Source organism: Trichosurus vulpecula, chromosome 4 (genome assembly GCF_011100635.1).
Source record: "Trichosurus vulpecula isolate mTriVul1 chromosome 4, mTriVul1.pri, whole genome shotgun sequence".
NCBI classification, from domain to species: Eukaryota; Metazoa; Chordata; class Mammalia; order Diprotodontia; family Phalangeridae; genus Trichosurus; species Trichosurus vulpecula.
This window is the reverse complement of record NC_050576.1, coordinates 179,722,374-179,749,575: the sequence shown is the minus strand read 5'-3', so window position 1 is coordinate 179,749,575 and position 27,202 is coordinate 179,722,374. Positions and strand designations below refer to the sequence as shown.

The 27,202-nt window shown below is 36.8% G+C and overlaps 1 protein-coding gene across 6 annotated transcripts in view; it reads right to left on the bottom strand.

Annotated features, from left to right (window-relative positions):
• Positions 1 to 27,202, bottom strand: part of SPAG9 (sperm associated antigen 9) — a 144,291-nt gene that overhangs the window by 59,634 nt on the left and 57,455 nt on the right. For 4 of the 6 annotated variants that reach the window (XM_036756407.1, XM_036756405.1, XM_036756404.1 and 1 more), the window contains exons 4-5: positions 23,905 to 23,999; positions 9,238 to 9,391 (exon numbers count right to left, since the gene is read on the bottom strand). In XM_036756407.1, coding sequence (XP_036612302.1) covers positions 9,238 to 9,391; positions 23,905 to 23,999 — 249 coding nt within the window. Of the gene's footprint in view, positions 1 to 9,237; positions 9,392 to 22,958; positions 23,436 to 23,904; positions 24,000 to 27,202 lie in introns of those variants that run through there. The other 2 variants (XM_036756409.1, XM_036756408.1) reach the window with 2 other exon arrangements.

The window sequence follows — 27,202 nt, the reverse complement described above, 5'->3', positions numbered from 1 at the left end:
TTGATATTCCTGACCTTCTGTTTTTCCACATGAATTTTATTATTTTTTCTAGCTCTATAAAATAATTATTTGATAGTATGATTGGTATGGAACAGACTAAATAAAGGAAGAATTGTCCCCATGAGCAATTTCTCCAATTGTTTATATTTGTCTTTATTTGTGTGAAGTGTTTTGTATTTGGATTCATATAATCTTTGCGTTTGTCTTGGCAAGTAGACTCCCAAGTATTTTATATTGTGTGTAATTATTTTAAATGGAATTTCTCTATCACTTGCTGCTGGGTTTTGTTAGCAGTATATAAGGTTTGTTTTATATCTTACAACTTTGCTGAAGTTGTTAACTGTTTCAACTAGTTTTTTAGTTCTTTAAAGTTTTCCAAGTATACCATCATATCATCTGTAAATATTAATAGTTATCTCCTCATTGCCTATTTTTATTCTTTCAATTTCTTTTTCTTGTCTTCTTGCTATAGCTAGCAATTCTAGTATAATTTGAATAATAGTGGTGAAAATGGACATCCTTGGAGGAGGGGCCAAGATGGCAGCTAGAAATTAAGCTATCCCCCAGGTTCTTCCAAACACCTGTAAAAAATAGCTCTGAACAAATTCTAGAGCTGCAGAACCTATGAAATAACAGAGGGAAGCAGGGCTCCAGCCCAGGACAGCCTGGATGGTTGCAGGGAAGGGTCCATCCCACAGAGCTGGGAACAGAACACAGCCCACCATAGGCCGTACCAGGACCAACCAGACCAGGAGCTGGGCGGAACAGGCCGTAGGGCCCAGAATCACTGAGCTGTGGCAGTTACCAGACTTCTCAACCCACAAATGCCAAAGACAACAAAGAAGGTTAGTGGGAAAAATTGCTAGAACTAGTCCGCCCCAGCCCCAGGGGCATGGAAGTTGTGCAGCTCTGAGGCTGCTTCCAGAGCTACAGTTGTGGTTGCTTCCAGCCCCAGGCCCACCTGGTGGGAGGAATTAAGTGGCAGAACAGAGCTGGAGTGCAGAGCCTGCTTGGATCTGAATCGTGGTCCAGGTTGGCAGTTCTTTGGGGAGGAGGACCACTGATGTGGCAGAGCCTGCTGTGTAGAAATAGCTCTGAAAACAACAGCACAAGGCCCCTAAAGCTTGGGACAAAGTACTCTCTACTCTACAAGCAATCATACCCTGACAAAAAGCTCAACGGTCAAGTAGTTGGCTGGCAACATGAACAGGCAGTGAAAACGCACCCAGATTCAGACTCAGACTCTGGAATCTTTTGTTGGTGACAAAGAAGAGCAAAACATACAACCAGAAGAAGTCAACAAAGTAAAAAATCCTACATCAAAAGCCTCCAAGAAAAATATGAATTGGTCTCAGGTCATGGAAGAGCTCAAAAAGGATTTAGAAAAGTAAGAGAAGCAAAGGAAAAATTGGGAAGAGAAATTAAAGTGATGCAACAAAATCATGAAAAATAAGTCAATGACTCGCGAAAGGGGACACAAAAAAATACTGAAGAAAATAACACCTTAAAAAATAGACTAACTCAAATGGCAAAAGAGCTCCAAAAAGCCAAAGAAGAGAAGAATGCCTTGAAAGGCAGAATTAGCCAAATGGAAAAGGATATCCAAAACACCACTGAAGAAAATACCACCTTAAAAATTAGATTGGAGCAAGTGGAAGCTAGTGATTTTATAAGAAATCAAGATATTATAAAACAGAACCAAAGGAATGAAAAAATGGAAGACACTGTCAAATATCTCACTGGAAAAACCAATGACCTGGAAAATAGATCCAGGAGATATCATTTAAAAATTATTGGACTATCTGAAAGCCATGATTAAAAAAAGAGCCTAGATATCATCTTTCAAGAAATTATCAAGGAGAACTGCCCTGATATTCTAGAGCCAGAGGGTAAAATAGAAATTGAAAGAATCCACTGATCGCCTCCTGAAAAATATCCCAAAAAGAAAACTCCTAGGAATAATGTTGCCAAATTCCAGAGCTCCCAGATCAAGGAGAAAATACTGCAAGCAGCCAGAAAGAAACAATTTGAGTACTGTGGAAACAAAACACAATCAGAATAACACAAGACCTAGCAGCTTCTACATTACAGGATCGAAGGGCTTGGAATATGATATTCTGGAGGTCAACGGAGCTAGGATTAAAACCAAGAATCATCTACCCAGCAAAACTGAGTATCATGCTCCAAGGCAAAATATGAACTTTCAATAAAATAGAGGGCTTTCAAGCTTTCTCAGTGAAAAGATCAGAGCTGAATAGAAAATTTGACTTTCAAACACAAGAATTAAGAAAAGCATGAAAAGGTAAACAAGAAAGAGAAATCACAAGGGAAATACTAGAGTTGAACTGTTTTGTTTACATTCCTACATGGAAAGATGATGTGTGTAATTCATGAGGCCTCAGTATTAGGGTAGCTGAAGGGAATATACATATACATATACATAGTGTGTGTGTGTGTGTGTGTGTGTGTGTGTGTAGACAGAGGGCACAGGGTGAGTTGAATATGAAGGAATGATATCTAAAAAAATAAAATCAAATTAAGGGATGAGAGAGGAATATACTGAGAGAGGGAGAAAGAGAGAGACAGAATGGGGTAAATTATCTCGCATAAAAGTGGCAAGAAAAAGCAGTTCTGTTGGAAGGGAAGAGGGGGCAGGTGAGGGGGAATGAGTGAATCTTGCTCTCATCAGATTTGATCTGAGGAGGGAATAACATACACACTTGATTATCTTACCCCACAGTTAAGAAGGAGGAAGGGGATAAAAAAGGGGGGATGATAGAAGGGAGGGCTGATGGGGGAGGAGGTAATCAAAAGCAAACACTTTTGAAAAGGGACAGGGCCAAGGGAGAAAAATGAATAAAGTGGGACAGGATAGGAGGGAGCAAAATACAGTTAGTCTTCCACAACATGAGTACTGTGGAAGGGTTTTGCACAATGATACATATGTGGCCTATTTTGAATTGCTTGCCTTCTTAGGGAGGGTGGATGGGAAGGGAAGAGGGGAGAGAATTTGGAACTAAAAGTTTTAAAAGCAGATGTTCAAAAAAAAAAGTTGTTTTTGCATGCAACTGGGAAATAAGATATACAGCAAATGGGGCATAGAAATCTATCTTGCCCCACAAGAAAGTAAGGGAAAAAGGATTGGGGGAGTGGGGTGACAGAAGGGAGGGCTGACTGGGGAATGGGGCAATCAGAATATATGCCATCTTGGAGTGGGGGGGGGAGGGTAGAAATAGGGAGAAAATCTGTAATTCAAAATCTTGTGGAAATCAATGCTGAAAACTAAAAATGTTAAATAAATAATAAAATAAGAAAAAAAAATAAAACATTGTCCTAAATGTTGGAAATAAAAAAAAACTTTCTAATTTAATGGAATCAAAATTATGCATTTTGCATTTCATAATCTTGTCTATCTCTTCCTTGGTCATAAATTCTTCTCTTCTCCATAGATATGACAAATAAAAAAAAAGACTCCAATGATTACTGTGCTTTCTAATATTTTTAAGAGGAATTGGTACTGTATTTTGTCAAAGGCTTTTTCTGCATTTATTGAGATAATCATATGATTTCTGTTGATTTTATTATTAATATTGCCCATTTTACTAAGAGTTTTCCTAATATTAAAGTAGCCGTGCATTCCTGGTATAAATCCCACCTAGTCATTGGTCACAGTGTATGAGCTTTGTGATATACTGCTATAATCTCCTTGCTAGTGTTATTTAAAATTTTTGCATCAATATTCATTAAGGAAATTGGTTTATAATTTTCTTTCTGTTTTTGCTCTCCCTGGTTTAGGTATCAAAACCATATTTGTGTCATAAAAGGAATTTAGAAGGACTTTTCTTTTTACCTATTTGTTCAAATAATTTATATAGTACGGGATTAACTATTCCTTAAATGTATGGTTAGAATTCACTTGTAAATCCATCAGGTCTCAGGGATTTTTTCCTAGGGAACTCAATGATGGCATACTACTGTGCTGTAAGAATAACCAGCAGGTTGGTTTCAGAAAAACCTGGGAAGACTTATATGAACTCATGTAAAATGATATAAGCAGAACCAGGAGAATACTGTACACAGTAACAGCAATATTGTGAGGATGATCAACTGTGAAAGACCTAACTACCTGATTAGGACAATAATCAAAGACAATTCCAAAGGACCCATGATGAAAGATGCTATCCACCACTAGAGAAAAGAACTGATAAACTGTGAATGCAGAGTGAAGTACACCTCTTTTTTTAACTTTCTTTGTTTTTATCGTTTTATTTTGTTTTCTTTCACAATATGGCTAATATGAAAATACATTTTGCATGACTTTACATGTATAATCAGTATCAAAGTGCCTGCCTTCTCAAAGAGGTGGGAATATAACCTATATCAAATTATTTGCCTTCTCTATGAAGGGGGCCTATATCAAATTGTTTGCTTTCTCTATTTGGGGCATGGGATACGAATTTGAAACTCAAAATTTTTAAAAATGAATGTTAAAAATTTTTAACATGTAATTGGGAAATACTTAACAAATAGAAGTATTTTTTTTAAAAAGGAAGAATATTACAAATTATTGGACAGGGGAAAGTATTCAAAAGGGAGTAAAAACAAAGTCCTGAAGGTACTAAACGATGTACTGAAAAGCACCCACTGAACAGATGGGGAAAAAATTACAGTGAGAAACTGGAGGACAGCTTTAGATCAAATATTAAAGAATGCTGTTTGTTCCAAATTAACAGGCAATCCACGTCAAAGATAAAAGGTACTCAATAGACAGAGTTTTACAAGAGCACTAGCTTAAAGGAAATAAGATAGAAAACACTGCAAGTACTTCACTTATTTTTACCTTTTTACCTAATAGATGTTCAAGGTTACTTTTTGCTTTTTTCTTCCATTTCTTTTAAAGATAATTTTAATATGCTAAGGATGGGAGGATGCTGTAGGAGGAGGAGTTTTAATCTGTTCTTTTCTCTGGCACAATGAGGCACTTGTGAGATTAGCTTTACTTTCTGCAGATAATAGTAATTGTTACACTGAGGATACTTTGAGAGTCCTGACTCCCACAGCAAGGTTTAAGATACTCCAAGAAATAGGGAGGGTAATCTTCCTACACTCCTGGGGATGGTCTCTCCCTTTAAAACTGGTAAGACCCGCACCATAATGTATTTGATACATGAGGGAAAGAGCAGTACAACTCTGAGGTTATGCAACTGAGTTATGCAGAGTATGGTGGTACAATAAAGAGAAAGAGAAAGAGAAATTTGGAGGAGGGGTAATGTCAGTGAGGAAAATAATGAATTCCATTTTGTTTTAGACTCTTAGGTTTGGGGTGCGTAGGCCACACCCATGAACAGAAACAAGAGATGCACATCTCATATGAGGACTACCAAGTAGGTCACAGTATGGTTAAACTGTAGAATGTGACAGGAAGCACCATGTAAGAAATCTAAAAAAGTGGGAAGGGGCCAGATTATTAAATGCTTTAAATGCCAACAAAGAATTTTGTATTTGATCCTAGAGGTAATAGGGAACCACTGGAGTTTACTGAATAGAATTATGATGTGGTCAGAGGTTATTTTAGAGAAATCATTTTGGCAGCTGTATGAAAGGAGAGAGCGGAGTGAGAGTCTAAGAAGGAACAATTTTAGATGGCTATTTTTAACCACCCAGGCAAAGGATGATAAGAGTCTGAACTAAGGTGCTGGTTGTTTGATTACAGAGGAGGTATATGAGAGATGCTACATGGTAGAAACAGCAAGATTTGGCAAATGACTGGCTATATGAAATGGGTAAGAGTGAAGAGTGGAACTGAGGGTATCAAGGTTGCAAGACTGAATGACTGGGGAAAACAGTGGTACCCTCCTCAGTAATAAGGAAGTTTGGGAGAAGAGGAGGTTTTGAGAAAACGTTCAATTCTATTTTGGAAATTTTCAGCTGATATGCTTACGGAGCATGCATTTCAAAATACCCAATAGATAGATAGGAATAGAGGAAAAGAGTTCAGGAAAGTGAACTGAAGCCAGGGGGCCTTATGAGATCATCGAGAGCAACGTAGAGGAAAAAACAGAAGGGAGCTCAGGACAGAAGCTTCAGGAATACCCACAGTGAGTGGCTGGGTCATAGAGGAAGATACAGCAAACAAGAATGAGGAATATTCAGAAAGGAAGGATCGGAGGAGGGGAGGGCAGTATCATGAACACTCCAAGAGGAAACAGGACACAGAGAAATAACCAAGCCTTGACAAGAAGGGCCACCTCTTCATCTTCTTAGTTTGTGTAAAGGTATAAAATGGTATAAAATATGTTCAGTCTTCTCAGAGTGAGATTATGCATTTTTGCCAATTGCTAATTACTTGAAGATATGGCAATATGTATTCTTTACAACTTCATCTGAATATAACTACTGCTGAATTGCAAATTTCTATTAGAAAGTCAGAGAAATAAAGAACTTCCTATTAACTGACAATTCACCTGTGTTGCCAAAATCTTTTTGTATCAGTTTTAGCTCTCAGTTCCCTTGGTTACTGTTGGTCTAATTTGTTTTACTCTTTCAGAATATTTTAGATCTCAACCACTTCACAGAAAAACTAGGCTAACAAAACTACATTGAAAAATACCTGTCTGAGACTTCCTTGCTTAAGGCAGAACATATACATATAAAATAGGTTGCCACTTCACAACACACAGTTAATTCAAAGAGTCCTTGTATAGAATATTAGAGCTGAAATGAACCTTGGAGGGATCTAAACCAACCCCTCATTTTACACCTAAAGAAACTGATTCCCAGAGGGATCAAGTGACCGGTTACCCCAAAGGCCGAACAGCTCAATAATGGTTATTTTAAATATCCAAGAAGTAGGGCCTCCAAAAGAGATGTTTGTCTCAATGGAGAAGCAGAATCACTGTTCAGAAGTCCAAAAAAAAAAAAAAAGAGTCTGCTTCTTAAAAAAGCAAAATAATACAAATCTGCCAGTCTGAGAAACATTTGATGCAGCCAGGAATCACAGACATACCCTCCCCTTTTCCTGCTTTGCTCATTCTACAACATGAGAGGACTTTTCATAGCCTTTACCTGGGCAGTGCAGTTATCACCCTATACTGGGGCAGCTGAAGCCAGCAAACAGACTTGTGGGCAGTCAGGGTATGTCTTGGCAATTCTTTAATGAGAGACAGTCTGATGATCTCTTTTTTAAAAGTCTGCTATTGACCTGCTTTTATCTTTTCCAGTGAAATGCTATATGCTGTGACTACGTCAATAAAGTATGAAGTGCCAGACAAATCTCTTATAACACATACTTATTTTGAATATTGTGTCACAAAATAATTACTCTACAGAAGATATGTTTGTTGTATTTTTAAAAAAAAAATCTCTTTATTCATTTTGTACGGTGGGGTACAGCTCAAAGGTGGGAGAGTCGCACAGGACTTCTGTTCCTGTCTTTTGGAAAGGATTATGGGACAGAGAAAGAAAAAGACATGGTCAATATATCCAAACTTATTTCAGCAAAACCCTCAAACAAAACCACAATGGATCAAGAGCAGGCCATAGTAGGGCAGGATAAGAAGAAGTGACTCAACAGTGTTCCCTGTTTCCTGGGGTTCTTCCTTTGACCTAATAATAAACAGCTGCACATCTAGCTCTGAACAAGCTTAGGAGATACAGGGAGGTGGAAAACGGGGAAAGACTATCAGCCTTTACTTTCAAAAACCATTTCTGGGAGAATCATACCACAACATCATCGTCAAGAAAAAATATTTATCGAGCACATAGTAGTATCTGAGCTTAGCCAATGATTCTGAAAGTTTCTCCAAGAGAATCTGGGAAGAAAAAGACATTAATTCCTTGACTTTTTCATTAAAAAAAAAAACACCCGAAAATCCAAATCATCCTCCAAAGGCTCTCCTGAATTCTAAGAAGGTAAGCAAAATTATTACTAATACATGTTAATGTTTATTAATGTTTATTAATGTTTTAAGTAAAATAACATGGTCAAATTGTATTTTGTATATTTTATAGTTTATATTACATTGGAACCTTAGCATAATCGATATGCAAACTACATGTATGATCATTTTTTTTTCATTTTTTTGTTTTTAGGCAGGGCAATAGGAGTTAAGTGATGTATGAACATTTTAAGGAACTTGAAGGACAATAACAGACGCAACATGGTATAATGCAAAGGTCTGTGGGCCAAATCCTGTACAGTCCAAGAACTAAGAATGGTTTTTATGTTTTTAATAAACTTAAAACTGTAAAATTTTATGCATTTTTAAATGTAAAAACCATTTTTAGTTCCCAACCTAACAGAAAAAAGCAGGAAGACTGAGATTTGGTCTTCTGGCTAGATTTGGTATAGTAGAAAGAGTATTGTAGTGCAATAAAATAATATATATTCATTGTAAATGGTAAGTATGTGACATCTATGCTGAAATGTGTCCTTAAAATAACATTATTAAGCAGATAACAGCATGTATACACTAATTTCAACTATATATACTCATATGAATATAGCTGGGCTATACTGGAGTTTAAAAGGTGTGGGTTCAAGCCCTGCTTCACCTATAGTTATGTGACCCGGAGCAACTCTCTTAACACACAGGCACTACAGGGAAATCTCTAAGTCTATAAATGGCAGAGCAGAGGCACATATGCATTGTCTGAGTGAATTTCCTCCCCAGGACTGCCTGATGCCAGAGGTTCTTATCCTTTTTTGTGTCCTAGACCCTTTTGGCAGTCTAGCATAGCCTATGAACCTCTTCTCAGAATAATGTTTTAAACACACAAAATAAATTTATGGGATTATAAAGGAAACCAATTCTATTGAAATGCAGTTATCGAAATATTTTTTACAAAAACTTATAACGCTTCGCAGATGCCAGATTAAGAAGCTCTGTCATATATGGATCAGGATATTGAAGCAAACCCATTCCTACACAGGACATCACTAAGCAGACTATGTATAATACAAATATATATATATGTCCATATTAAATGTGCATGTATATATGCATGGACATTAACAATAAACAGAGGCATATCTTAAGTTATAGGGCATTTAATGTTAAGTGTATTTTTCGTGAGGTTGCTTCAGTTCATGATAATTTGTTTAAAACTATGATCCAGTGCTTATACGAACCTGAGTAAGAATTAATCAACCAATGAGCATTTATTAAATTCTTATAATATACAAATAAAGGGGTGGAGGTAGATGCTGGGCAGGGAGTTAAGCAAAACAAATCTTACCTTAAGGCTGGTATGAGAACGAGGTTGGCTTAATTCTTGGAATTTCCAATGTTCTGATCCTGGTGTATCAACTCCTTTCTGAGCATCAGGGGTAAGCAGTCCATCTCCTGCAGGCAGTGGGAAGATTCCTAATGATATAGGGCGTTGTTCTTTTCTGTTTTGGGGGAAAAGTTAGAGCTTTTAATACAATTAACTAAAAAGTAATTAAATTGGTTTTGTGAGGAGCAAGTGGTCTCTGCTCATTATTTTATAATTAGACCTAATGACCTTCCATTTCTATGTGGAACTATTAAATATACCTGTGGACACACGAATCTCTAAGAAGACTAAAGAATAAATCCAAGTTTCCCGCCATGTAAATGAGTCCCAGGAAAGATGATTGGGGGCAGTGATAGGTCTCAAATATCCTTTTATCAACTGCTTTTGGTTTTATTGAAGAAACTGTTCTATAGTATGGTCTTTTTATAATGAGGATAGATAAGTTTACTCATCTCTCACTGGTTCTTTCTGAAGTTTAGCTTCAGGAGATAAATCCTAATCCTAACTTCTCACCTTGATACTCCATGCTGTTAAACCACCCCTTTGCCACCTGGAAAACTTCAAATGTGTAATGTTACTATGGTCCACTCTTCTTGGACACTGACTCTACGCGCCAGATTATTTTCTCTTCCCCTCTATCAAAAGGCCTAATTCCGTGTTTCGTTGCCTCCACCAAGTTTAGCAAACAATTTCTCCTCATCATATTGGTAGGTGGCAATGGTCTAATTACCTAACCAGGTAACACATTTACATTTAATAAGGACTTTGTGGAAGCCAATGCTTGGAAATGAAGAAGAATCTAATGCTGGGATTTTCAGGAATCACGTCAGCTTGATGAGAGGTTTTTCAGGTGGACAGACACTACTAAATCAAGCAGCATACATGACTTCCTCAGAGTAAGACTAGCCCAGTTATATCTAAAGCTATATTAATATAATTACCAATTACCAAGATAATGTTAAAAATTATTATATAAGCAATAATATAATTTCTCCTTTTCTTTCAAAATAATGAAAATGGAACTAAATCCTACTCCAAAATAGGATACAACTCAAGTACAGTGCTTATTTTCTGGAATTTCTTTTTTTCCTATGAAGACAATGCTATAACGAGCCTCTCAAAATGAAGTCTATGATTATATCATACCAATTTAGGATATTAATTATATTAGAGAACTGCTTTAAGTTAGATACATTTATTAAATTTCTATGTGGAAATGGCATATTCACAAACATTTTAAATTGACCAAAAGCTAAAATGTGGTTGGGGTCAGAACCAAATTTCAGAATCTTATATTTATAGGTCAAATTAGTTACTCCTGGGCCATAACTATTGCAATACATAAATACAAAGTTCTTATTTTTCCCCCAAAGTAAGAGTTATTTAAGTATCCACTGGATGAAAGCAGCAAGAAAATTAATATGTAGTAAAAAACCAGGATCTAGTTTATCCAAAAGGCCTAAAAGTTGGAAAGGTTTAAAAAATTAATTCAAAGTTTTACCATTTTGCTGAAAGTCTCAAAAGGAGAACAGCAGGTATGGGTTTATTAACAATGGGATTCCAACCGCAAAACACATTCTTCTTAGAATACTTTGATTTGTGGAGCCTTGTATGTAGCCAAAATAAGTGGAAGCTACTAATATCACGAAGTGTAATCATCAATTCACAAGAAAGGGAAGAGGGAAGAGGAGGTTATAACAGAAGTCGAGTCCCCACGCAACTGTATTGCCCCAAAGAACTTAAGTCAGTTCAGAAATAATAGGGTTTTAAATAACAATTGGCAAACAACCACTTTGGTATGGCTAAAAATCAAAGCTTGCTTGATTAAAGCTCTTTGTAAGTTTGTTTTTACATTTAAAGAAAGTTTAATCCATACTATTAATATTAATCCATTCAGCACAAAGTATGTGTGTGTGTGCGTGTGTGTGTGTGTGTGTGTATATATATATTCATTCTAACAATAATCACATAGGATTAATGAACTGACAGCCAACAGTCCAAGTATTCATCTATGTAATGATGAGGAGATGAGAGTTTTAAAGGGTTCAATGCATCAGAAAAATGCATCAGGATAAATACGAGTCCTTCGTGCTATCTAATCAGTCAATTCCCTCCTTTTTTTTTTTTAACATCTGCAGTACTTTCTCCTTTCCTGCTTAGAAAAAAAACAAATGAAATCAGAAAGGCAACACACAGCCAGTATAAATATGCTTACCTAAGATTCTATCTACGAGACTCCAATATCACTAGCTGACAAGTAACAAACAACAATAAACCAGTAGAAAAACAGTGAAATTATTTTTAGATGATGAATCTGATCATTCTAGTGTCTTAGGTCAACCCTCAAATCCCTACTGACCTAATTTTGTGATAGTTATGATTGTTAAAGGACATTACTAATGAAGTTGATGCCTCTAAGGGTAGCAGGAAGTAGAACAAACATCACTGTTCCCAAGTCAGAAGATGTGAGCCTTAGGTGTATAACCCTGAGCAAGTCACTTAAACTCTCTGAGCCTCAGTTTTCTCATGTGTAGCATGGGATAAATAATAATCGACATACATACACACATGTGCACCTACATACTTTGCCATGAAAGCCAAACCAATGACAAGAGTTGAAGCAGAAGACCATACCAAATTCTAAAACACTGCCACCTTTATCTGTAAGTACAAAGTGGATGTGCCTTCCAACTATGCTGGAGAGTTAAAGAGGGGACTGAAGAGAATTAGATTGCCTGTCTCCTGGAGGTTACAAGATATTTACACTCCTTTGTATATGGAGTCAGAGATTACTGACCTTCCTTATTATTTTTGTCAGTTTACATCTTAACTGCTCTTTGTTTTGTCTTTCGAAGGGAGAGGGAAACCCAGTAATGATAAAATGTATATAAGTGCCTTGTAAAGAAGTACTATACAAATGATGTAGTATTATGATTATGATTATTGCCAGTTACATTTATTAGATACCATGGACACCAACTATACTCATAACACCTGAGCAGTTGGGTCACAAATACATACTACTTTTTACAAGGGGAATGAGGCAAGACAATACAATGTAAATGAACCACCATAGTCCTGGAATGACAACCTAAAACAACAGTGAGTCATAATGGTTTTCTATGCTACAGCCCAAACTGTTTAAAGATAAGTATTAGGATGTATTATCACAAATAGATGATTAATATATGAGCTACTAAATGAAATATTTAATAGATGAATTGGTAAACTAAATGGTAACTAGGCTGATAAATCAGGGACTGCTAAAGTAAAATTTAGATTTCACTAAAGCATTTGTCAAGGTCTCTCATGTTATTCTTGTGGACAAGATAGAGAAATGTGATTTACGTGATAACAAAATTAGATCAAAAATGGTTGAAGTCTGGACCCAAAAGAAATCATTAATGGTTCAGGTCAAGTTAGAAGTAAGTTTACTATATACTATGGGACCCAAAGGATGCACTGTTTAACATTTATCAATGACTTCAATATAGGCATAGATATATCAAATATTCAGGTGTAAGGAGCTAGGATAGCTGACACATTTAATGACACTGGAACTTAAAAAAATCTCAATGTGCTAGAGGGTTGAATCATTAATCAGATAAAATTTAAGAGGGATAAATATAAAATTATGTACTTCAGTTCAAAAAATTAATTTCACAAATAGTGGATGAGGAAAGTATGATTAGACAATGGTTTGTGTAAAAAAAAGTGGGGGATAGTTAGTGAATTGCAAGCTCAGAAATAAGTCAAAAGTATGCTATGGCTATGGAAAAAAAAAAAGCTAATGTGATCATAGGCTGCATTCAGAGGCAGAGCATCCAGAATAAGGTAGATCCCACTTCACTCTGTACCCTGGTCAGAGCATTTCGTTCAGTTCTAGGTATTTTCAGAAGGACAATGATAAGTTGTGTCCACAGAAGAATGACCAGGATGGTAATAAGGGGGATTAGATAGACTAAATGGGGAATGTTTACCTGAGAGAAGGACATTCCAGCTGTCTTTAAATATTTGAGGGCTATCGAATGGATAGGGGTTTTGGCTTGTTTTGTTTCATCGCAGAAGACAGAAATAGGTTTGATGTAGGGGAAAATTTCCAAACAATAAAAGCTTTTCAAAAAAATTACATGCAACGGCTACCTTGAGAAGCTACTGGGTTCCTAGAAAATGAACTAAAAAACTAAGTAGAACAATTAGCAAATTCTGGAAAGTTGCAGGATATAAAATAAACCCTTACAAATCAGCATTTCCATCTATTACCAACAAAATCCAGAAAGGAAAAGATAAATTCCATCTAAAATAACTACAAGTAATTTAGACTCTCAAGTATTTTATATACTTGTAGTTAAAATACTTGAGAGTCTAATTGTTGACACATACACACAGGAATTATATGAACACAATTACAAAACACTCTTTATACAAATAAAGACGGCTAGATAATTGGAGAAATATCAATTGCTCATGGCTAGGCTGAGCTAATATAATAAAAATGACAATACTACCTAACTTAATTTACTTATTCAGTCTTATGCCAATTGAACTACCAAGGAATTACTTTATAATGCTTAGGAAAAAAAATTTATCTAGAGGAACAAAAAGTCAAGAATATCAAAGGAATTAATGAAAAAAAAAAAGGCAAGGAAGAGGGCCTAGCAGTACCACAACTCAAACTGTAATAATGAAAACAATTTGTTTCTGGGTAGGAAATAGCAAAGTTGATCAGTGGAATATACAATATACAGAAGCAAACATGCACAACAGCCTAGTGTTGATAAATTCAAGTATCTCAGGATAGGGCAATTCAACAACTATTCAATAACTGTCTGGCAGAAACAAGGTATATAGACCTCCATCTCACACCATATATGTACCAAGATGAGCTCCAAATGTACACATGATTTAGACATAAAGGGTGACTTCATACACAAATTGAAAGAATATGAGATAAATTACTTGTCAGATGTATAGACAGGGGAAGAGTTCATAACCAAAACAAGGGATGTAGAGGTTAACTGGATATAAAATAGAAAACTTTGATAAAAGTACTGAACAAACAAAACCAAAGCTGTAATAATTAGAAGAAAAACAGGAAAATGTGGAGAAGTCTTTGTTGCAAATTTCTAACAAAGATCTCAGTCATTAGCTACATAAGGAAAATAAAAGCCATTCTCCAATTGATAAACACTCAACAAATATGAATAGGCAGTTTTCACAGGAAGAAATCCAAGCCAACAGCCGCATTTTTAAAAGGTACTCTAATTACTAATAATTAGAGAAATGCAAAATAAAAGAGCTGTGAGATACAACCCCAAACCTATCAGATTGTCAACACTGATTTTTAAAAAAGGGAAAATGTCAAATGCTAGAGAAGCTGTGGGAAAACAGGTACTTTAACCTATTACTGGTGGAGCTGTGAACTGTCCAGCCAATCTAGAAAGCAATTTGGAGCTATGCCCAAAAAGATATTAAAACCGTGCATACCCTTCAACCCAGTGATACCTCTACTGAAGCTATAATCCAAAGAGATCAGATAAAAAGGAAGACCTATATGCACAAAAATATTTATCTTAACTCTTTTCATGGTGGTGCCATGAAAGTGGAAACTTAAGTGGTACCCATCAACTGGGAGACAAGTTATGATACATGAATGAATGTGATGGAATATTATTGTGCTACTAAAAATGGAGATAGTTTCAGAGAAATATGAAAAGACTTGTATGAACTAATGCAAAGTCAACTGAGCAGAACCAGGCAAATGATTTATACAATGGTATTATAAAGACACACAACTTTAAAAAAACTTAAGAATGTTGATCAATTCAATGACCAGTCAGAATTTCAGAGGATTCATGGTGAGCCATGCTTACCCACCTCCAGATGGAAAGGTGATAATCGATTAAGTGCAGATTAAGGCTTTAAATTTTTTTTTTTAATTTTGGACAAGGTCAATGTGGGAATTTGTTTTGCTTGTACTGTTTGTAATGGATTTGGGGGGTTTTCTGCTTTCTCAGTTTGGGAGAAGGGATAAAGAAAAGAGAGAAGGAAAGAATTTGGAGTTGAAAATAAAATTGAATTTAAAAAATAAAGGGAGAGGTTGGACTAGATGTTCAACTAAAGTACATACCAGCTCTTAAAAAAAAATATGAAGCAGCAGCACCAGCACTGTAGATACAGAAGCAAAGACCATGTGTCTGGGATATAGCGAAAGAGTTTAGATAAGATAAGTTGAAGATGATGTGACACCTGACTTATCAGAATGTAAGTTTAGAGTATTTCTTACTTGAGACCCTCATTCAAATTCTTCCTTGAATCGCACCACCTCCAAGAGGCCTAATCAGACTAGCTGGGGTCTGTTGGGGGAATCCAAATCTTTGCATATTATCTGTCGACCTACTTGAAAGTCACATCCAAGGTGGAAAGAGTCCAAAGCAAGGAGACCAGAATATGAGGGGGTCTTGAAGCAATCACACATGACCATTAGTTAAAGAAATTGGGAATGTTTAGCTTGGAGAAGTTAAGATATGTCTTCAAGTACAGTGAAGGGTTTGTACACGGATTTCTATTTGTTCTGCTTGCAACCAGAGAACAGAATTAAGAGCAATGAGTAGAAGTTAAGCAAAGGCAGATTAAGGAAAATCTTCCTAAGCTATCAAAGCTATCCAAAAGTGAAATAACCTTGGGAGGCAGTAGGTTGCCCTTCATTAAAAGGTCTTCGAAGAAAGGCTGGATGACCAATACAATGCTCTGGAAAAGATTGTGCTCTTGATATTGTCTCATTATCGTATCCTCTCAAATCCATCCCCCAACTGAACCTTCCGTATTTTGGTCAGGGGCACAACCATTCTTCCTGTCTCAGGTTTTTAACCTTGGCATTATTCTTGAATCCTTCCTCTCCTTCACTCCATATTTCCAATCAACTGCCAGATCTTGCTGTTTCTTTTTCTGCAATATCCCTTCCATCTGACCCCTCATCACCTCTTGCCTAGGCTACTGCAAAAGGCCTCCCTCAAGAGTCTTCTTCCAGTCTTTCCCAGCTCTAGTCACCCTTCACTGCCAAAGTGATTTCTTTACCAGCAGAACCGACCGTGTCATTCCCTCTACTCAGTAAACTCCAATGATTCCCTTTCATCACTAAGATCAAATATAAACTCTTGGGGTTTTAAAGCCTTTCACAACCTAGAACATACCTTTCTAGAGACATTACATGATTACTCCCCTTTCTTCACTTTACAATCCATTCAATCTGGCTTTCTCACCATACTTCACACAGCACTTCATCTCACTCACTGTGAGCCTCTGGAATTCATTTCCTCCTTTCAGAGAATCACTCTCTAAGTACAGCTAAGTACGACTTTCTTGGTGAAATTTTTTCTTACCCTCCTGATAGTGTCCATCCTCCATCTCTCCTCAGCTTTGTTAAACTTAATTCTCTTATATTGTGTTTTGTATTCAAACCTCAGAATTCCCCATAAAAATCAAATTACAGGTCCAGTCCCTTTTCCTATCTCTCCTAGGTATATTCATTCTGTACACAGGATAGAATGCAAGCTCCTTGACAGTAGGGATTATTTCATTTCTTGCCTTTAAATCCCCAGCACTGAACATAGTACCTGGAACACTGCAGGTGCATTTTAGTAAATTCTTGTCATTTGACTGAGGGGTACAGACTGACTTCTGAGTCCTCCCTTCCACCTCTCAGATGCTGTGGTTCCTTCTTTCCCTAAACTCAAATATAAAACTAGGGCAAAATGTTCAAAATAAAAACATGAAGAACTTAAAATATATGTATTTCACACTAAAAAACTAAGGAAGAAAGATTCTTTTTCTCTCTGAAATGACACTTAAATACTGCTTATCTGCAATAAACAGAGAAGTTATACACTGGGAAGCCAAGATGGTGAAGTAAAGGCAAAGATTCATCTCAGCTCTCCCAAACTCCAGTCCAAAAAATTTAAAATAACACCTCAATACAAATTCTGGAACGGCAGAACCAAAGATAGGGTGAAACAATTTTCCACCCCAAGAAAACTTAGAAGGTAGGCAGGAAAGGTCTCTCACTGGGCTGGTCTAGCTCAGGCTGCATCAGCGTAGGCCACAGCAAGTGGGGCAACAGGCCTCGGGGCACCTGAATTGGCAACAGCATCTTCCAAAGCTTTCAGTACGCAAATAGTAAAGGGATCAGACAACTGGTCAAAAGAAAATTACAGGGAACCCTTTGAGGGCACTGGGTGCTAGACTCTGTTGCTTTGCCCCTACTCAGTTCTGGGTTGCAGCTCCAGGGTGACAAGGAGCCTAGCACATTAGAGGATGTAGATGCAGAGGTACAGCGGCTCTGGTCACAGTTCCAGAGTAGAGAAGAGTGCCTCTGGTCACTCACGAACCAGAGCACAGGCCGGGAGAGCTGTGACAACACCTCTCCTTAGAGAATACCACCTTGGAAGAACTGAAGACTTAAAGGCCCCCAGAACTAGCTCTGAACACAGCAGCAGGAAAGACCTGAACCTTGGGATAGTGCCCCCTCGACTCTGGAAGCAGAGCAAAATTTCAACATAAAGTCAAAAATCAAGAAATAGGCTGGGAAAATGAGCAAGCAACAACAACAACAAAAAAAGAACCTGACCATAGAAAATTACTGTGGTGACAGGTAAGATCAAAATACAAACTCAGAATAAGACAACAAAGTCAGAACTGCTACATCCAAAGCCCCAAAGTAAAATATGAATTTGCCTCAGGCCCAAAAAGAATTCCTAGAAAAGTTCAAAAAGGATTTTACAATTTGAATAGAGCTAGAGGCAAAATTGGGAAAAGAGAGTGAGGCAAGAAAATCATGGAAAAAAAAAAACAACAGCTTGATAAAAGATACCAAAGAAAATAACACCTTAAAAAAAGAGAATACGTCAAATGGTAAAAGAGGCACAAAAAAAAAATCTGCTGAAGAGAAGAACTCCTTAAAAAGCAGAATTGGTCAAATGAAAAGGGAGGTAAAGGCTCACTTAATAAAATAATTCCTTAAAAATTACAACTGGGCAAATGGAAACTAATTAATTACTCAACGAGAAATCAAAAAACAATACAACAAAATCAAAAGAATGAAAAAAAATGGAAGAAAATGTGAAATGTCTTTGAAAAAACAACTGACCTCGAAAATAGATCCAGGAGAGATAATTTAAGAATTATTGGACTACCTGAAAGCCATGATCAAAAAAAGAGCCTAGATACCATCTTTCAAGAAATTATCAAGGAAAACTGCTCTGATATCCTAGAACCAGAGGGTAAAATAGAAATTGAAGGAATCCACTGATCACCTCCTAAAAGAGCTCCCAAAATGAAAACTCCAAGGAATACTACAGCCTAATTCCAAAGCTCCCAGGTCAAGAGCAAAATATAGCAAGCAACCAGAATGAAACAATTTAAATATCATGGAGTCACAGTCAGGATAAGATAAGATTCATAAGCTTTTACATTAAAGTATCAAAGGACTTGAAATATGATATTCCAGAAGGCAAAGGAACTAGGATGATAACCAAGAATCCCCTACCCAGCAAAACTGAGTATAGTGGAGGGGGATGGGGGGAGAGAGACAGATGGACCACAACTAGCATTTAATGAAATAGAGGACTTTCAAACATTCCTTTTCTTTTTTTTTTGGGGGGGGGGAGAGGGGGTAGAATTGGAGTTACAGAACTTGACCAAGGTCACACAGCTAGTAAGTGTGTCAAGTGTCAGAGGCTGGATTTGAACTCAGGTCCTCCTGACTCCAGGGCCGGTGCTCTACACACTGCACCACCTAACTGCCCCTCAAACATTCCTAATTGAAAAGATGAGAGCTGAATAGAAAATCTGACTTTTAAACAAAAGACTCAAGAGAAACAAAAAAGTAAACAGGAAAGAGAACTCACAAAGGATTCAATAAGGTTAAATTTTTTTACATTCCTACATGGGAAGATGACACTTGTAACTTCTAAGAATCTTTATCATTATTAGAGCAGTTAGGAGTATAGACTGAAGGCATGGGTGTGAGTTGACTATAATGGGATAATATCTAAAAAATGAAATAAAATTAAGAGGTGAGAAAGGAATCACTGGGAGAAAAGGGAAGGGAGAGGCAGAATGGGGTAAATTATCTCACATTAAAAGAGGTGTGAAAGAGCTTTTACAGTGGAGAGAAAGATGGGGGGAAACAGTAGAAGACAACACTTCAGTCTTACTCTCATTGGAATTGGCTCAAATAGGGAATACAGGGTATACCATACAGGGAAGTAGGAGGGGAAAGAGATAAGAGAATGGGGGTGCGGTGCTGATAGACGGCAGGGCAGGGTGGCAGAGGCAATGGTCAGACTCAAAACACTTTTGAGGAGAGACAGGGTGAAAGGAGAGAGGGAAAGGGAGAAGAAGAGGGTGTGGAAGGGGGAGAATGAGAGAGGAAGAGGAATAAACAAGGGAAAAGTAGGATGGAGAGAAATACACAGTAATGATAACTGTGGAAAATTTATAGCAAGTTTCTCTGATAAAGGCCTCATTTTTCAAATATGTTGAGAACTGAGTCAAATTTATAATACAATTGATAAATGCTCAAAGGATATAAACAGGCAGTTTTCAGAGAAAAAAAAAACCAAAGCTATCTCAAGGCATATGAAAAAATGCTCTAAATCACTACTGATTAGAGAAATGCAAATTAAAACAACTCTGAGATACCACCTTATACCTATCAGATTGGCTAATATGATAGAAAGGGAAAATGTTGGAGGGGATGTGGGAAAATTGGGACACTAAATTGGCTGGTGGAATTGTAAACTAATTTAAACCTTCTGAAGAGCAATTTGGAATTATGCCAAAAAAAATTAGGTCAAAAATTATTATTACATGTAAATGTAATTGGGGGAAAAATAAAATATTTTTAAAAGTTATACACAGCTTTTTCACTATTATTAAACCTGCAAAAGACTATGCTCTGACAGAGACTTGGTTGGTGATAATAGCAGACTACCAAAGAGCAAATTACAATTCACATTCTGTTACTACAACCCCATCAGAACACTATCACTAAATACTCACCCTCTCTTTACAGTGTCCTATACTTTGGAATAAAAACTCAAAGCAAGATTGTGCATATTTGAAAAATTGTGGTTTCCTTGAAACAAAATGGCTTCCTTAGAATTTAAGAAATCAAAAAGGATAAAAGATGGCATACAACACATTCAAGTGAAAAGGTGCTTAAAATATCAAATTAGTTAATAAAGTACCTCATATGAAACACCAATTTTTAAAGATATTTAGTTTCATTTTCATGTGTTATATAAAGCTATTTAGAAAATTTCATCTTAAATTGGAAGCCTAATGAGCTTCTTCAAAGCAAAATCATCTCCCATCAGGATTCCCTAGATCATGCAGAAATAATTTAATAACTGCATTTTAAAAGGTCAAAACTAATAAAACTCCAATATATTTTTTAAAAAGGTTTCATCTTTTACATGTTTTGTGATTATTTAAATGCATGGAATTCAGAGAAACCACTAACAACCAATTTCTTATAGTATATTTTTTTATTATAACTACATAAAACTGATACTTTAAAACTAGATAATTAGATAAGCCAGATTACCTGCTTCTTTGTAAAAATTCAATCATAAAGTTGAAATCTAAGTACATTAAAAAAATTCAATTCTAATTTAATCACTTTCAAGATATGAAAACTATGGAAACTCCCTTAAATTAAAGTTTATTTCATAAATAAAGCAATTAGTTTTAAAATATTTTTATTTTACAATCAAACATACAAATAAGAAGTAATTAGAAAGATCTGTCTCTGTACAATAATAATTATACTACTACTTTATGCTTATGTGATATTTTAGTCTTCCAAACATTTTTACATTATCTCATTTATCCATCACCAAAATCATATGAGAAATACAGGCATTATTAACACATTTTACAGATGAAGAAAGTGAGGTAAAGAGTTAAATGGCTTCTCCATTGTCACATGGCTAGTGACAGTTAAGACTTAAAACCCAGAACTTCTGAGTCCTAGTACTATTTTTCCTAGCATGAGCCCAATAATATAGGCTTTTATTCTGATGTGAAATTGATAACAAGCAACTCTCACATCTATAGTTCAGCCAGGTACTCCCAGTTCTTAATGTATATGAATTACAAGACGACTGCTTCAAAAGTCTAATAAGTCTAAAATTTTACTGGGGACCAAGCACAGATCAGTAACTATCTTATTCAACTGAATTAAAATTTTAAAAGCAGGCTTTCTCTACAGTATGTTAAATTACCTTTAAAAAAACCTAAAATACAAAAGTAATTCATCTAATTAATATTCAGTATGTTTTCTAAGAGTTTATATAGACATAGTAGGGAGGTTAATAAGTAGGAGGTTTTAAAATATGGAAAATATGAAATAGGAGTTTCTGTTTATGAGCTAAGGGTCTTTAGTTTTATGAACAGTGTTCTACAAAATCTTAATAACATCAGTTTGAAACAAAGAACTAAATGTCACCAGCATGAACTTATAAACGTAAATTCTGAGCTTTAAGATAGCTATTGAACAATCTGGTCTACGAATATATAATCACAAGTGCCCTTAACTGAAATGGTACTTTTATTATTTCTTTTTAAATGGATTAAATTCACTGTTAGTATACTTTTTGTAAACTTTTGTTTGGAAGAACAAAGTTTAACTATTAAAGTTGTCCAGAGCAAAACAGGGGAAGGGGAGTTAATTTTTTTTAACTTTACTGGAGCGTTCCTTTTTAAATAGCTAAAAGGTAGACAGTGGTTCTTCCTCCGTACTAACAGAATGAAAAGCAGCCAAAGTAAAGAGATTAACGCCATTCCCCCGCCACCCCCAACCCCCAACAAGCATGGACATTTGCCACCCAAGTCTCTACAAAGAAAAGAAGAAAGGATAACATCTGACAAAACAATAGTGAATAGGCTTTATAAAGCTTCCACAGCTTTAATGCCTAAATAATGAAAAAATGAGCTCACTGTCCAAAAAAAAATTTAAAACCCTTTCGGTTTAAAAGTCTTTTTTTTTAAGAGGAAAAGAATTGATTTGCTGGTTCTCATGAATTGTACTATGAAATAGTGAGCCCAATGACATAAGAATTCCCCTCAATCCTTACAAAACACACCCCCATTCTTGGGGTGTAAGCTCCCAAATCGAGTATCTAAAAGCTTAGGTAAAGGTTTAGGTGTTTCCGGAGAGACAGGATAAACTTGGGTTGCCGGGCTCCATAACTGTTCTCTTACTCATTCACTTTGCCATAAGCCAGCTTCAAGACCACGCCGTCCTCGTACTCACGTTTAAGCCCAAAGTGAACATTATTTCTTCTGCCCTCGGGTGGCCCACACAAAGCTCTCTCTCCCCTGTCCCAGCTCCAAAATCACTTTAACCACAATCGAGCGCCTAGCTTCGGGCCGTCCCCCATTGTTCCATTCTGCAAGCTAAGGAATACAGCAGAGAGCAGCGAGCAGGAGGGGGGATGGGGCGGGGGAGCCCTGCTGCTATTGCTATTCCTACTGCCGCTGCCTGCCGCCGCCGCTGCCGCTGCCTCCGGAGCTAGGGACCAGGGGAGGAAGGACCGAGATAGGGAGGCAGGCTGGGAGGGAGGGAAAGATGCCCCGGGAGGGCGGGTGGCGGGGGAGCGGCAGCAGGAGGTGAGTACCTGAGTATCCTGGGCAGGTTCTGCGTCAGAGCTGGCACACCGGTAGAAATAGAAAAGTGCACAAGAAGCAGAACAGAGAGCGACACCAAGATAGCTGAATTAATGACCACCGCCCCGCCAACGAAGCCAAACACAAACAGCAGCATGCATCCAGGACTCATGGCGCTGTGCGGGCATGGTGACCCGCCGCTGAGAGGAGCGACAAGGCTATAGAACAGGGGCCACGGGGGGATCTTTGCAGCGCAAGTTTGTCATTCAGCGGCCACGGCCACAAAAACAATGCCATCAGCAGCCCTCCGCTGGGCTCTGCAGCGGCGGCGGCGGCAGCGGAGGCAGCAACCGCGGCGGCAGCGACTCCCAATCAATGACATCACCCTACTCTCCCCACCTCACAACCATAGAGCTGCTGCTCTTAGCATCTGTGCAGCGGCCCCGAGAGACAGCCAGCTTATTAACTGGTTTCCCCCTCCACGAATTGTCCTGGCTTAGCTCATTGGTCACAAAGCCTGCTGATCTACATAATTTATGCACAATTCCACATCAAACAGACAGCCGGCTATAACCCTTCCAAACCCGTACCTCGGCAACAAAAATACGCCTAAACACAATGAGTGAGAGAAATAAAGTTACTTTCAAACTCCCACAAACTCTGGGAATAATTAAAAACCAAAAAACCCCCAAAACAAAAGTCTTTTATCAATTTCTTTTTTAAAAAAGATACGCAAATATCTGAAAGCTGCCTGTCCGGCTATCTCCTGATTTGGCCTTTTAACAGTCAAGGCCGCTTCCATTCTTTTCTACTCTATTCTCTCCCACAACATTCCAAGCATAGAACAGAACTTTCTGAATCAGCCTGACTGTTGTTCTAGGATTGAAGAACACAGCAACACAGAAATAAATGGATTTTTTTGCCCGTATTCACGGCAAAATGTATAAGAAAGCTTACCTAATTCTACTATGAGTTGTGGATTCTAGTTGATCACTCCCTGAGAGCTGATGAAGTTTTGTTTTTTCTAAGTGTTCCATATAATTATGGATCATCTATTTAAAAAAAAGAAAGAAAAAAACATGAATTAAAACCAACATTACTCAGAATTAAAATATATACTGTATATCGGGATAATTTATTTCTATACAAGTTTCATATTAATATCTTTATATCCCAGGACTACTCGGAGACATGCAAAAAGATTTTAGAAACACGTTAAGTTTAGGAATGGCACTATGTGAAACCAACATCTTTAACATATCAAAACACTTTTCATAACTGTTTACATGTTATCGCTACTACAACTAGCCCCAGATAAGTAGTTCAGGAAAATAAAAAGAGGGGGGAAATGAAAGGTCATTGGTTAAACACAGAAACTAACATGTTTGGAAACCCATAAAGTAAATCAAGAAACATATGTGAAATTTGAAATAAGCCAATGTTCTGATGTGATTTTTCACCACTAGGCCAAAAGTATGGAAGTATAAAAATCATTTCTAATTCAGTATGTACAAAGGCTTATTATATGTAGTTTTAACTTGGTTCTGTGGAATATGACACCAATTCTGAAATGAAAAAAAATTCCATCAAGATACTAAATAACAATAGGGATGAAACACACTTCTCATCTATATTGTTTTCATGTTAACTTCAGTTGATTTTATGGAATATACTTGTCTCTCTGTCCTCTCTCAGGTTGAGGATTAAATTTTAGGAAATTGTACCTAGAATGATATTGTCTGGAACCTTAAAATATGCATGGTGATTTCTGAGGGAATGTGAAGTGCCCAGTATGATTTTTTAAAATAATCTTCAAATTTTAACTTAAAGACAAAAGTAAAATGCACACAATGCAACATGTATTTCAAATACAAGTTTAAAAAATTAGAATCTAGATGCCTCATATTGAAAAGTGTTAGACAAAAAAAGAGTGGACCATGAATCTAAGTCCACGTTAGAATGTTTGTGTAGGAAGCAGGCAGTTATATATTATTATATGCTTTATATTGTAAGGGACTTTAAAAGGTAGAAAAATTATTTGGAAACTCTGGGTAGATTCTTAGAAGCAGAACATTTCCTATACCCTTACTTACTTGGAGGAGATGTAAATGTGGACACAGCTATAAATATTTACCAATATACATAAAATCTTTGACTATACTGAAAGAAAACCATATAGCTCAGGAAAATGAAAATGAACAACCAATTTTTTAAATGATCAAAACAATAACAAATCTTTGCTAAAGAAATGTTAAGAGACATGCAAATTACTTTATCAAGTGCAATTTACTGATCAAATTACATTTTCTGAACCAGTAACAGTTATGCCCTCATTTTATTGGCAAGTCAAAAAGCAGCACGAAAATTATCAGAAAATCCTTCATGCTACTGCTAAATAGAAAACACTCCCACAAGAAGACACACAGTGAAGGGGGAGGGGCAGGCCTCATGAGAAGAGAGGGCAGGCATTTGTTTTAAAATACATTAAAAACAGTATAAAATTCTGTGGCATGAAAGACCCTCACCAATTAAAAGTTAATAAGGAGCCATCTCAGGGTGGGAACAGAAATAAATTTTATTCAATTCTCGAGAATTGGGTGTCCTCTGCTAGCACAGAGCAGAACCAGCGAAGGTGGCGATTTACAGGAGGCAAATCACCAATACCTAACACAAATACCTAACACAAGAGAATTCCCGCCCACCTCTGACCCTTCTCACCATTGGCTGGGAGGCAGGCTTACAATCTGAGCACAAAAGCTAGACAAAGACGGGGAAATTGAGGCACAAAAACTCCAATTCCCATTCCCTTAGTTAATGAGGTGACATCTATAAATCTAAAGAAGGAGAATAGGATAAGGGGAGGGGGAGACCCTCTCCATTCTTCTACAATACTTTTACAGTAAAGGAAAGCAGGTTACAGTGACCCTATCCTTACTGAGCAAATCTTTAAACCAGAACCAGAAGAACAAAAAGTTTAAGGGTAAACTTTCCCAGAGGCTGAGCCATTGGACTCTCACGGCCTCAGGATTTTTCCACTTCCTTATTTCTTGATTTTTAAACATTTCTTAGTATAGATACAGATACAGATATTTATACATATCTTCCCTGTGAAGTCTTCACATTTTATTAACCTCACACAAAATAACTACAGTATTTAGGTGTTAAAGTGAAGCTTCCTTCTATCCTACATAAAGGCAGTATTTATGGTCAAAGGGTTTTTCAGAGACTTTGTGTCCAGCAAATCTTAGAAGTAATTTAGCCACTTTCTTCTAACTAGAAGAACTACTAAACTTCTGAAAGCGTAAGGAAATGGGTTATAATTTATGTCTGATTTTAAATTACGTACAAGTTGTAACTGTTCCTATCTAACACTACTGTGGTACTACTGTGCCATCATCACCAAAATACACTGTTACCTGTAACAATCAACACACCAACCAATACAATGATAAAGGGTGGTTACTCAGAGCTTGAATGGATAAGAAATAAATCAAATTTTAAAATTTCTTGAAAAATAAAGCTAGCTCTTAGCAAATTCAACTCTGTCAACTGTTAGTTGACTATGTCAAGCAGTCAATTAATAGCCATCTCTAAGCTTCATAGATGAATTTAAATAGTATAATTGGATGTTCTTTAACTATTTAAAAAAGGCAAGAAATTCCTTCTTCATTCCTCATCATTAATACCTATTTTCTACAAATGTAACAGTCAAGCAATATGCATTTGTTAACTACCTCTCTGCTGGGCACTGATAAGTACAAGAGGCAGGGAAATAAAGCAGGGACAGCCTCTTCTTTCAAGGAGTTTGTGTGTTACATGTTCCCAGGGAGGGAAATACAGACAACATAAAAATTCCTGGGAAATCAGATGGGGTCATGGAAGGAGGTAGCTCTTAAGCTGAGCCTTGAAGGGATCTAAGGAGTCAAACAAACAAATATGATGAGGAAAATCATCCTAAACACTGCTATGGCATATACACCTCTTAGATGCAGAGAGAAGACTCTTCTTTACAATTTTAACAGCAAAGTTATCAGCTGCTCATCTCTGAAATCAGAAAAGCTCCTTTCTGAAACTTTAGCCAAAAGCAACTGAAAAATGGGGAATTCCAGAATATCCTTTTCAGATAGTTGGTCCCAAGTCTCATTTTAAATAAATAGTTCATAATAGCATATCCAGCTTGGCTTCCAAATTATCAGAGAATCACAGGATTTGAGAGCTGGAAGAGATGTCAACAGTCACAGCTAATCCAACAAAC